This window comes from Eubalaena glacialis, chromosome 7 (assembly GCF_028564815.1).
Source record: "Eubalaena glacialis isolate mEubGla1 chromosome 7, mEubGla1.1.hap2.+ XY, whole genome shotgun sequence".
NCBI lineage: Eukaryota > Metazoa > Chordata > Mammalia > Artiodactyla > Balaenidae > Eubalaena > Eubalaena glacialis.
The window spans coordinates 87,533,235-87,545,762 of NC_083722.1; the positions used below are offsets into that span (position 1 = coordinate 87,533,235).

Genomic DNA, 12,528 nt, shown 5'->3' on the forward strand with positions numbered 1-12,528 from the left:
AAATCACGCCTTTCCAAACCTACAATGACCGCATCAGAGAAGCGACCAAGTGGGATGGAGAGAGCGCCAGAGACCACCTGTGTGTGAAATCCAGGCTCTCCCAGGACTCTGGGACAACTTTTCTTCCCTACTTGATGGTCTGCTTTCCCATCTGCCCTCCACTTAATTTCCTTCTTTCTCCTCTCTCCCTGGCGATATATCGGGACTTAAATGTTACCTTTCTGCTTCCCTCCCCACAGCCCGGCTCTCTCTAAATCATGCAGTCATTTAGACCTTCTGCCATAATTATACGGCATTTAAAAATACCCAGACGATACAGAAAAGGAGAAAGAAAAGGTATTTTACTGGTGTCCCAGCTCCTTCTGTGATGGGACATCTAACTGGTTATTAATAAGATTTTAGATTACGTTCAGCCTCCTCAGCTAAGTATTTTACATAATACTTTTAAAAGAAAACTGAATTAACCAACAAATTATTTTGATGACATTTTTGGGCCAAGTCACCAAATAACTGGCCACTCCCTGTGAAAATGTGACAGAAAATTAAGGTAGAGTTTCAGGATTCTCAAGAACAAAGGTTCTTTGGGGAGGGGCAGACGAACCCTGGAAACAGTATGCAGCATGTGGTGTGTTTTGCTTTTTCTGGGGTGAGGGACCATAGCTTCCACCAGTTCTCACTTGCTATTAAAACCAGTGTCTCTTTTTCCTGGTGTCTCCTAAGCTGTCGCTTTAAGCCACGTGGCTTGCCGCTCCTCTAGCTTTTCCAGGGGGAAGGCTCCCCTTGACGCGGTCCTAGAGTGAGCAGGGAACTGGCCCAGCCACAGGCATGCAGAGCATCCTTGGGCCTTCCCTTCCAGCTGGCTTAAGACCTGGAAATACTCTGCGTACATTTCTTCCTTCTTTGGCTGCCGCTGTTCAAATGCCCAAAGATGCAGTTGATGACAGGCCAGGGGAGAGCGGGGCTAGTCTGAGGTGTTTCATGCATGGATAGATGGCTAATAAATGCTGTCTGTCCAAGCTGTGGGTATTTTAGAGTACTAACTCAGTGCTTGCACGCCCTGACCTCAGTGTGGACGAATTTAAACAAGGCTGTACGTCTGAGCAGGCAAGTGCTAAGACCCTTTCCCCTTACCAACCACAAGCAAAAGCAGCCCAGTGGCCATTTACGTGGGGGACGTGGTGGGAGACAGGTGTTGACAGATGGAAATGAGCCCCAAATATGGTCAGGTTTTATTCAGAGGCCTCCACAGCTCTGAAAAGAACCCTTCAGTAGCTGTTAAGAGCATCCTGAAAATGTTGAGTGCCTCTGGCTTCCTTAATCCATTTCAGGCCAGAGTTGTGAAGTGTAACAGGCTCTCACCTCTGGGGAGGGGAGAGAGGAGGGGAAGGTCTTATGGTTGACTCTCCATGCCTTGGTGCCATGTGCATGTTTCATCATGAGTGCAGATTACTTTGTTAACTTGAAAATAACCATAAAGCAAAATGAAACAATAAGAATGTGGGCTTCTTGTGCTAGTGATACACGTCAGGCCCAACAAGGGAAATGCACACATGGGCCAGGGGTGATGGAGTCTTCTTCTCCAATATGGAGCACACAGAACTCTGCAGGTGATGGAGGCCCCAGACAGAAGGCAAATCTTGCTGTGGCTTTGGCATTTTACTAGAAGCTTTTCTAGAGGGAATTCTGGTCCAGTTCCTTGGGCATCACTCCCCTTGCAGAGTCCCTTCCCATGATCCTGGTATCTGTACAAAGTCCTGTCTCCATCCCTCTAATCTTTGCCTATAGCTTGCAGAGTTTTCAACTCATGGTACACCTGAAAATTTGCAGATGTATGGAAGGCTTTTAAAAAAAATTTTCTCCCTATCTCATCTTTTGGGGGTTAACATTAAGGCTATAGTAGAGCCACAGGAGGAACATTATGCAAGTCTTAGAAAGAGACCAAAACTCTTTCAGTGTAATAACAACACACCAATACCAGCTAAGATGAGTGACCGACAATCAAGCCAGAAACCTCGAAGAAGAGGCCCCCAGGAGGCAGACAGGTGAATGGTCCAAGGGACAGAGGCCTAAGGAGGGAGAGAGGCCAGAAAGGAAGGCTTTCCCTTCCTGAGAGTCAGGGTGTGGCCTTGTGCAGCAGCCCAGAGAACCAGAAGTTAGGGACCGACCATGCCTTTCAAGGAACTAGGAAGGGTGAACGGAAGAGAAGAGAGGAGCCCCCTGGACCCACCTCCCTCCACCCGCCTTGGCATCTGAATGGGTTGGAACTTATGTGTCAAACCCAAAGTCAAGGACTATTTTGAACACTCATCTGGACTTCCCATATTCCTGGACGGGCAAGAGTAAATCTATTTCTAATGGTCCAGACCACATCTCCCCTCCTTTCTTTGAGAACATACCAAGAACAGGTAGGGCTGGTACAGAGCAGAGTTTCTCACCCTCAGCACCCCTGACATTTGGGCTCAACAGCTCTCTGTTGTGGTGCTGTCCTGTACACTGTAGGAGGTTTAGCAGCATCCCTGGTCTCTACCCACCAGATGCCAGTAGCAGCCTACCTCCCCCGGCTGTGACAATCAAAACTGTCTCCAGACGGTGCCAAATGTCCCGCAGGAGGTGAGGAGGGGAAGGCAAATTCACTGGGGTAGAGTGAAGGATGGGGAGACATAGTTAGAAAAGGCTTTAGGAACAGTTTAGTGCAGAAACAATTCAACACCCAACAAACACATCATCTAAATGCAAATATTCATCCCATTAAAACATGAAATTGCTGCCCTGTTGAACTCTAATGAGATGCCAGTAATAGCAAGCACCTTTGCTATGAGCCCAGATACTTCCCTTTCACATCTCTAAATTCTTTGGGGCAAATGACAACTAGTGTTGATGTTACAGGTCTTTCAGTATTTGAAAATGTCATGAGGTTTGAAAATATAATCATGTGACTGTTACTATTGGTTTATGAATAATAAAAAGTGTCTAGGTAGGCATTGTGTACAGGAGGAGATAAGGAAAAATAGACACTTGAGATTCCTTGGATATTATGGAAAACTATTTCATTCCTCTGGATCAGAGGTTGTTAAATGGGCAACCCACATCTGGCCCACAAAAGTGTTTGGTTCGACCCACACAATGTTTTAAATAAATAATTTGAGTCCACATTTTAAGATTAGGAGATAGCACATAAAAGTCCAAAGTTTTGTCCTCTCTTGAAACATCAGGTTTGGTTACACTGCATGGCCTCTACTGGAGTGGAAAAGAGCCTGTTCCCCTTACACATCATGTGCTAGTTAGTCACAGTCTCCACCATTCCCTATTGCCTCCCTGATGCTAAGACATTTTCGTGTCATACTTAACTTTCTTCAGGCACCTACAGGAAACATATGAATTTGCAGTGTCTGTAAGAATTCCTTTCTAATCATACTATTAGGACATTAAAGGGAATCACAGAACGTAGAGTTGAGAGGAGCGTGGATACCATCTTATGCACCTCCCCCACGCTGCACCTGTAGGACTCTGGCCCAGGAAGGCCGAGGGACTTGTTTGAGGGCTCCCAGTTCTCAGGGATAGAACTGGCAGGTGGGTGTGAGTCTCCCACATTCCTGCCCTCATCACTCTGTTGCCCTCAGGCCATCGCTGACCTGAAGGCAGATCCCGAATCCCCAGGACTGTACCTCTGACCATTCTCCTGTGATCCAGACATACTCGCAGGGCTGCAAGCCACAGCTCTCGCGATCCACAGGCCGTGTGCTCATGTCACAGTGCATGCCGTGAACCTCGTCACCTTTGTCCTCACCCACACACACCACCTTGCGGTACCTGGAGCCTTTGCCACAAGTCTTGGTGCACTGTTAAAGACAGACAAAACAGGTGGTGACATGGAAAGATAACAGATGATTTCTTATACCCTGTTACCATAATAATTTATTTTTCTTTCTATATACTCTTTAAGACTGCGAGATCTCTGAGGGTACACATTACTAGAGAACTCATTATTTTACCCCCGTTACTTAACAGTGTAACATAGAAGAACACAGCTGACTACATATTGGATTTATTCCTTTAGGTCTAACCCTTGTCTTCTGTTGCCTGTGCTTAGTTGTGCTGGCTCTGCACCTTTTGTAAAAGAATGTTGCCTACAGCCTGAAATATACAGGACGGCCTATTCTCAAGGCTCTGGCCTTTGAAGTATAAGTATAAAAGAAGCCTGAGTTCTAACTCTGGTAAGATGGTTCTTTGGGACATTAGTCCACCAACTTCTCCGTCTGCTGGCTTTCTGAATAAAATCGCTATTCCTTGCCCCAACGCCTTGTCTCTCGATTAACTGGCCTGTCATGCAGTGAGCAGCGTGAACTTGAACTCGGTAACAACAACACTGTTCCTGTCATAGCGATCAGCATTCAATAAGTGGCTGTGTGAGTGAAGCAGTGAAAGTGTGAATGAGTGAATTTCAGGTTTGGAAAGGACCTTAAGGCCTGACTACTTCACCCATTCAAACAAACACTGAATCTCTTTAAAACTTATGGCCTAATGGTGTCAAAATACCTCTAGAGTCAGGGAAGTTATTCCCTGTCCAGGTGGCCCATTTCATCTTATAACATGGAACTAAATAAGGCCTGTCTCTTTGCCAAATCCAGCCTCTTGTCCTACTTGTCGATTCCAAGGGAGCATACAGAACAAATCTTGTTTCTCACAAATAACCCCCTTCAGGGACTTGAGGAGAGATTTCCTGTGGCCCCTATAGCCTTTTCTTCTCCAGGGTGAACTGCTCTCACCCCTTGATCATTTGGTCAATATTCACCAAGTTCCTAAGAAGGGTCAGGCCCTGTGATGGGTCTGGATGAACAGGAACAGACACAAATAGCACAAACCCTGCCCTCAGAGAGGAGCTGTATTTTAGTAGCAAAGACGCATGTTAAAGATGTAGACAGCTAGGCAGCAAGATTTAGCCATGGCTATAATTTCCATTTTTCAGATGAATAAACTGGGACTTAGCCTAAAGAACTGATTCCTGGTTATCCACCTCTTTGTCAGGTGAATGGGATAGATGTTTTTTATTCCCATAAACCAAGTGGAGAAAATAGAGCAAGTGGTATGTTTCATTCTAGGATGATCTCTGTGCTGACCACCAATTTCTTATCTTTTTTGCTTTCACCAACAGAAAACCCCACTGTAGAAGTTTCACCTTAGTTATCTGTGTTGTTAAAGGTCTCCCAAAGCCTGTCCTATCTGAAGCACCTGTGTCACCCAACATTTCAAGACTCCAGATTACATAGGAAAGTCACTGTAACCAACCTGTGTCAAGGACAGCTTAGGTTTCCTTTAACCAGGGATTACAGACTCTGTTGCCCCTGGGCCTTATCCAACCACCGTGAGCTGCCATTGTTGTTCACATAATGTCTCTTAAACGTCTCCCTTCTAGTCTTTTTAGGGAGGGCCTTAGACCCCACCTCTTTTTTGTCTCTCACAAGCCTCCTTCTCTTTTATTACCCAAAGCATCCCAAAGGCATTTGAGTTTGGAATCCAGCTTGACTCAGAAATGTCTTTCCTGATATACTTCTTGCCTTTTTCTTTCTTTCTTTTCTTTTGTTTCCTTTTTTTTTTGGTAGCAAAATACACGTAACATAAAATTCACCATTTTAACCATTTTAAAGTGTACAATTCAGGGGCGTGTAGTCACTGGTCATGTTGTGCAATCGTCATCACTATCTAGTTCCAGAATATTTTCATCACCCCAAAAGGGAACCCTGTATCCATTAAGCAGTCACCCCCCATTTCCCCTTCCTCCCAGTCTGTGGCAACCACCAATCTGCTTTCTGTCTCTATGGATTTGCCTGTTCTGGGTATTTCATAGAAATGGAATCATCCAGTACGTGGCCTTTTGTGTCTGGGTTCTTTCATTTAGCATAATGCTTTCAAGGTCTTGCCACCTTGGATCAGTACTTTGTTCCTTTTCATGGCTGAATAGTCCATTAGAAGGAATATACCACATTTTGTTTATTCAAATGTTAATGGATATTTGGGTTGTTGCCATCTTTTGGCTATTATGAAGAGTCTTGCTATGCACATTCATATGCAAATTTGAACACCTGATTTCAATTCTTTCGGGTATATCCTTAGGAGTGGAAATGCTGGGTCATCTGGTATAACCATGTCTTTTGTGAGATGCTTTGTTCTTTCAGAAAGTAGTAGGGCTATGTATGTGGTTGTGTCCTGGTAGCTCCTTATCATTTGCAAACTTAATTCAAAACCTCTGCTGCTTGGAAGCAAATCTCTACATCTAGAGTATGGAATCATTTATAATTTTTCTGGGGCACAAATATGAATAGAAAACAGTGTGAGATGAGCACAGAGGAGCAGATCCCTTCCCACCCGTGCAGGCGGCTGGCTGAGCTCAGTGCCTAGCTCAGCTCTGACTCAGCAGTTCTGGGGGTTTCTCTTCCCCTGGAGGATGCTGGGAACCATCCTGAAAGAATAATGTTTTTGTTTCTTCATTAAAAAAAGCCAAATGAGGCCCTGAATGTTACAAAACAAAACAATGGTTAATCTGTGATGTGTAGATCTATGCAGAAGACATACTTAACTCCCCATAGAAAAAGTAATTCCTTAGAAAATCAGGACTTAGGTGACTCAGAGAAGATCATGATTATTAAGCAGCCGACCTGGACTAAACCTTCCAGTGTCCTCTTTCATTTTCACTAATCCTTAGGGCTTTAATCTGTAGCAATAAGTAACAGTTTAGAGCAGAAAGCCAGGACTGCTAAATACTTCCTGCTTGTTCGGTGTTTTTCCCTTGGTCTTAAATAATGGTTAACTACCATAAAAACTATTTTGTCAGTGGTGGCAAAGGGCGTTGGGAAGCCTTACTTTGAATATAACTTTTAGAAAAATTAAACTAAGTAAATAAGTGACTTGCTCAGTGGTTTGGAATGAGTCAATAGCAGCTGTGAAAATCACTTAGCATGGCTTTTCTCCTGGAGTTTTCAATCCTAACCAGAGCACAGGGGCTGGGTAATCAGAAAGCAAATCCAGCCCATACTATAGGATTTTATCAGCTTTCAGTAATATCACTTCTCCCACCCACCTAGGATTTATGACTCCTTCCTCTGTCCTGGAATATGATCTGGAATGTTCTGAAAAACAGCTGGAGAAGCTCAACTCAGCTTATTTTAATTTCCAAAAGATTTTTCTCCAATTTCGTTACAGATTTTAGAAAAAACTATACCAAGTATGGAAGTCACACCACCAGCATCTCTGAAATTCAGCACACCTGTAATTCAGAAAGCAAATATCACAGCCCTGGGTTAACTTGGGTAACTTGCCCATTGTCCCATGGGCTACGTGTGCCTGTAAATGTGTTAAAACTAACAGGGGAAAATAACTTTTTAAATTTGAGGGTGAGGAAGATCTAAAATAAAATATTTTATTTAGCTAGGTTGGTTGGCCACAGGGTAATGGTCTAAAAAGGGTCACTTAATGCAATGGGTAGAAACTGTCTTTCCTTACAGACTGCAACCAAGTTGCTTTACATTTTTTTGGTGAGACGCACTAACCATGGAGGGAAGAAAATCGTTCTTCATATTCACCTGCTCAACCTTTAAGGTTGTTGATTTTCTCCATGGATGAAAGAATGTGCTGCGTCCTTACTAGGGCCAGGCTATCATTGTCGGATAGTGTGTGGACAACCAAGTCAAAGAACAAATGGGGAGCCTGACAGCATAGCGTTCTGGAAGTGCTACACAGAGGCTTTGGCTAAAAGGAACAGGAAGTGCAAATCAATTCATCTAACATTGCTTTAAATTAAAAAAAGAAAAAGCAACCTTCAAACTACCAATGGGTTCATTTTAAAAGTCAGGTATGTGGAGTTTGGACATCTTTGCCCCAAAATAGTATACTTGCAAGGGAAAAAGGCAGAAATAATACTATGGAGACATTTTGTAACTTTAAAGTCATTCACTCATTCAACCAATACAAGCACACCTCAGAGACACTGCAGGTTTGGTTCCAGACCACTGCAATAAAGGGAATATCGCAATAAAGCGCGTCACATGAATTGCTTGGTTTTCCAAGGCATATAAAAGTTATATTTACACTATAATCTGACTATGCAATAGCATGTCTAAAAAAATGTACATAATTTAAAAATACTTTCTTGCTAAAAAAGCTAACCATCACCTTAGCCTTCAGCAAGTCCTAGTAGTGACATCAAAGATCACTGATCACAGGTCACCATAACAAATATAATAGAGAAAAACTGAAATATTGCGAGAATTACCAAAATGTGACACAAAGTGAGGAAATGCTGGAAAAAATGGCATCAACAGACTTGCTCAACGCAGAGTTGCCACAAACCTTCAATTTGTAAAAAACAAAAACAAAAACAAAAACCCACAGTCCCTGCAAAGTGCAATAAAGTGAAGTACAATAAAACGAGGTCTGCCTATTTGCAATGGGCCAAGTTCTGAGCTGAGCATGGGGTTACAGCCCTGACATCTTCCTACTCACCTTCTCTCTCTCTCTTATGACACCCGGGGTGGCTGTTCCTCCCAGCTGGGGGTTCATGTGTCAAGGTAGTCGGCTAACTGGTGACCCCTGGGGTTTAGCACTCAGGGCCGCCTTGTATGGCTGTTGTGAGCAGGTATGAGTTTCATAACAGAGAGTGTAATGGAGGTGGAAGCCATCAGGGTACCTGCAGCTGTGACAGCGAGAAAAGAAGAAGGACCAGGGGTGGGAATTCCCACAACGCTGAAAGCGGTGCGCGGGTAGTGGTGGAAGGGGAGGAGCTGAGGTAACGTGGCACACGGGAGATGGGGGGCACTCTCAGGAGGGGCTCAGCATGCGTGGTTGGAGGTGGATGTCACGGGGAGGTGGGGCAGGGAAATGATGACAGCAGTTGGGGGTCCTTAGAGCCTTCAGTTTGAGATGGGGATTTCAGAAGGTGGGCAGAGGCCAGGTCTCAGAGGGCCTTGTAAATGTCTTACGCTGCTTAGGAGAAAATCCAAACTCTTGCCCTGGCTTACAGAACGAGTCATAACCTGGGTGCTCCTGCAGGTCCAACCTCACTTCAGCCTTGCTGTCCCTTTGCTGACTCTGCTCCCAACGTGCTGTGCTTTTGTCCACAAACATGCTGGGCTCTGTCCTCCCTCTCCCTTCTACCTAGAATCACCTCCTTTTGCCCTTTATCACCACCCACCCTAGAGAAGGTGGGACTAGCCTATCATTCTCTGTCTCTACCTCAGCACCTTGTTGTTGTTTTCCATCACAGCACTTTTCACAATTGGCAATTTCATATAACACATCTGTTTGCTTGTCTTCTCTCTCACTTGATAATCAATCCCACCATAGCAATTTCACATTTTCTATTGCATCCCTAATGCCTAGTGCCTGGCACTTTGCAGGTGCTCGACAAAGATCTGTTGAATAAATTAATGAGGGAATGAGTGATAAAGAGTTAATATCTGGCCCTTGTTCACACATCAAAACCCAATCACTCCCTACTGTAAACTTCATAAAATCTTTGTAACCAACTGACCTGAAGCTCATGACTAATTTTTCTGTGCTAAGAAGATGAACTTGGGAATCATTCTACAGCTGATCTCAATAAAAGTTTTTAGAATCCAAATACGTACTAGAGTGGTCCAAGTCCCTGCACTGGGTCAAAGAGCCATGGAGTGGGCAGTTCTACAAAGGCCAGAAAGATCCAAGCACAGCTTGTCCATGGCAATGTGACAATAAAGTAAAACAGCTGTTCTTACAGGGAAAACAGTTTGTTCTAAAAGACATTGTAGAGTGCTGTGATTCTAAATAGTTAAAGAAGAAAGGCCATCAATTAGCAGGCTTTGTTCTGTAATGCCTTTCTTTTTCCTTCCCTCCCTCCCTCTCTCCTTCCTTCCTTCCCTCTCTCCACCCGTTATTTTGTCCCTCCATTCATTCATAAATTCATTCATTCACCAAGTGTCTTCAATGCTATAGGTACTGTGCTAAATGCTGGGGGAAACTCTGGTGAACAAGCTTTCTGACCTCCAACAGCTGATAACCTAGACAAAACAGGCAACAACAATTCAGAGTGCTAGCTGCTGAAGCAGAATATTTTCAGGGTGACAGAGCTGAGAGGAGGGACATCTGACTCAGTCATTTGAGGGGAGGTGTGATTTTCAAGGGCTTCTGAAAGGATGTGACATCTTGATTCAGGCCTGAAGGATGAGCAAGAGTCACTGATGTGAGGGAAGGTGCAGGGCAGCCACTCTGTGACGCAGAGGTACTAGGGAGGAAAGAGAGTATTCTGGGTAAAGGTAAAAAAAGAATATTTGCAAGAACTGGGAGATTTACCCCTTAAAACAAAGAGATGCATAACCCACATACTCACAATTCAAGTTGGATCAAAAGACCTCTGCAGCTATAAGTAAATTCATAGTCAGATTATAATACTATCAATAAGTTTTTTACGATAGTAATTTTCAAAAGAATTAAAAGGTCATGTATTTTTTTAAACTCAGTCTCATGAGCATAATAATTCTAAAGTGAGTAAAACTGAGCAGTGAAAAGCTAAATAACTAGCCCAAAGTTGGCAGGTGATCTTAAAAGCCCAACACTGTGATACGCGGATAAGCTGAAGTGCTGGTCATCATCTGAATCCTCCATCAGGAGTCCACTGTACCAAAGAGAACTACCATTTGTGGAAGGCCTAAAATATACTAGGCACTGCACTGAATTCCTCACTTAATCTCACTTAATCCTCACTATGACATTAAGCAAAGTCTGCCATACAATTCCCATTTTGCAGATGAGCTAACTGGAGCCCAGAGATTTGAGGTCAATTTCCCAGAGCCACACATTGAGTGGTCTTTTGTTCACAACACGCTGCTTTTAGGGCATAAACAAATGGGACATGAATGTCTGGAAACAGCATTTTCCTCTTCTCTAATACTTTTTCTCTACGTCTGAAAGTCCAGGCTCTATCTTATGATATCATGAATGAACACTGATGCTTCTTCCCCTGAAGAGTCAACAGGCCCCTCAGTGAACAAAAAAGGTCCACTGAAGTACTCCATCAAGACTCCCCACCAACCTCATGGCTTAAGGTCTGATCGTCAACCAACTAGACCAAGAATTTCATCTTCAGAAGGGGGTGGGGGTAGTCACCAGTACAGAGAATTTTACTTTGATGCCAACTCTGCTGAAACAGTCTGGCCAAGCCAATAAAAATAGAAGAATGCACCTTAGGTGCATGTCGACATGGGAAGCAGTGGAATATAAAGATTCAGAGCATGTGTTCCAGAGGTCAGGCTGCTGGGCTTCAAATCCCAGCCTTATTACCTAGTGATTCCATGAACCTGGGTGAATTAACCTAGCTAAGCCTCAAGCTGCCTCATCTTTAAGTGAGGATAAAAATTTAATTACGGCATCAGAGAGTTATGGAAAGGTTAAACGAGGTCCTCCATATAAAAATATTCAACATAGTGCTTGGTCCATAGCTTAATAAACAATGAGATGTATTATTTTTATTATCATAGTATCAGGGCCACTGCACTGTATAACTCTAGAGGATGCCCCTCACATTGTAGCCTACGGGAATGGTACCCCTGGGGTTGTGCAGTGTACAACCTGTGTGACTGTGTGTAACATCCCTGATGATCATGCTACTGTGGGTTATGTGGAACTCGTGCTTCTCTAGGTGATCACCTGGATTATTTCTCATGAAGAGGAGGGTGCCATGTGCTACGTGCCTGGTGTGAAATACATCTTGCCAACAAACAGGTGGGTTTTTAATAGTGTCCAAGGGGGAAGCAAAAGGGAAAAATGCACACTCAAAAAGCAAGCAACAGCTCTGAGTTAGTTGTAAAGAATGGCTAAGAAGAAGAAAACCTCCCATAATGGGGTGAGGTGGGAGTCTCCAGCATCCGATTCACTGGGCTCTGAGACTGCCCTGGCATCTCACTGACGTCAGCTCAAGGTGTCACTAGATGAGGGGAAGAAAGTCAAGACGTGTGCATGCACAAAGCGCGTATCAGGTGAAATGGTAGCAGAGCGGGTGAGTACAGAGGAGGGGAGAACCAGAATGGAGGTGAAGGCTGATTAAGGGGAGCCTGAAGGGTGCTGTACTATCAAGTGACCACCCAATGTACTGTTTAACAAGGACGCTTTTGATCATGGAAGTAGGAGCAATCAGTAATTACACCAGGCCTACCCCATGCATAAACCAGGACCGCTGTAGGCAAATAGGACCAGGGGCAAATATGAAGATGGTTGCCCAGCTGCTAGCAACATTCCCTTGAAGCCTTGTGGATGTGGGGACGTTTGGAGAGGACTACCAGCATGCTTTGCACATGAGGAACAACGGGTTCTAATGGGGCTTCTCCCTCCCCCATCCAGCTGCCCTGCACCTCCCTTTGGCCAATTCAGTGACACGTGAGGGCCTCCCACAGTCCTCCAACCTCCCTCACCACCCAGGTCCACTGGCCTCAAACTCTCCACTTCGGGTTCAGGCAGATGAGACAGGATGTTGGCAGGAGGTCAACTATCTGATCCACTTTTCTT

The 12,528-nt window shown here is 44.3% G+C and overlaps 1 protein-coding gene across 4 annotated transcripts in view; it reads right to left on the reverse strand.

Annotated features, from left to right (window-relative positions):
* The window catches only part of ADAMTS9 (ADAM metallopeptidase with thrombospondin type 1 motif 9), a 221,351-nt gene that overhangs the window by 76,094 nt on the left and 132,729 nt on the right, over nt 1-12,528 (reverse strand). For all 4 annotated transcript variants that reach the window (XM_061197111.1, XM_061197112.1, XM_061197110.1 and 1 more), the window contains one exon: nt 3,666-3,839. In XM_061197111.1, coding sequence (XP_061053094.1) covers nt 3,666-3,839 — 174 coding nt within the window. The remainder of the gene's footprint in view (nt 1-3,665; nt 3,840-12,528) is intronic.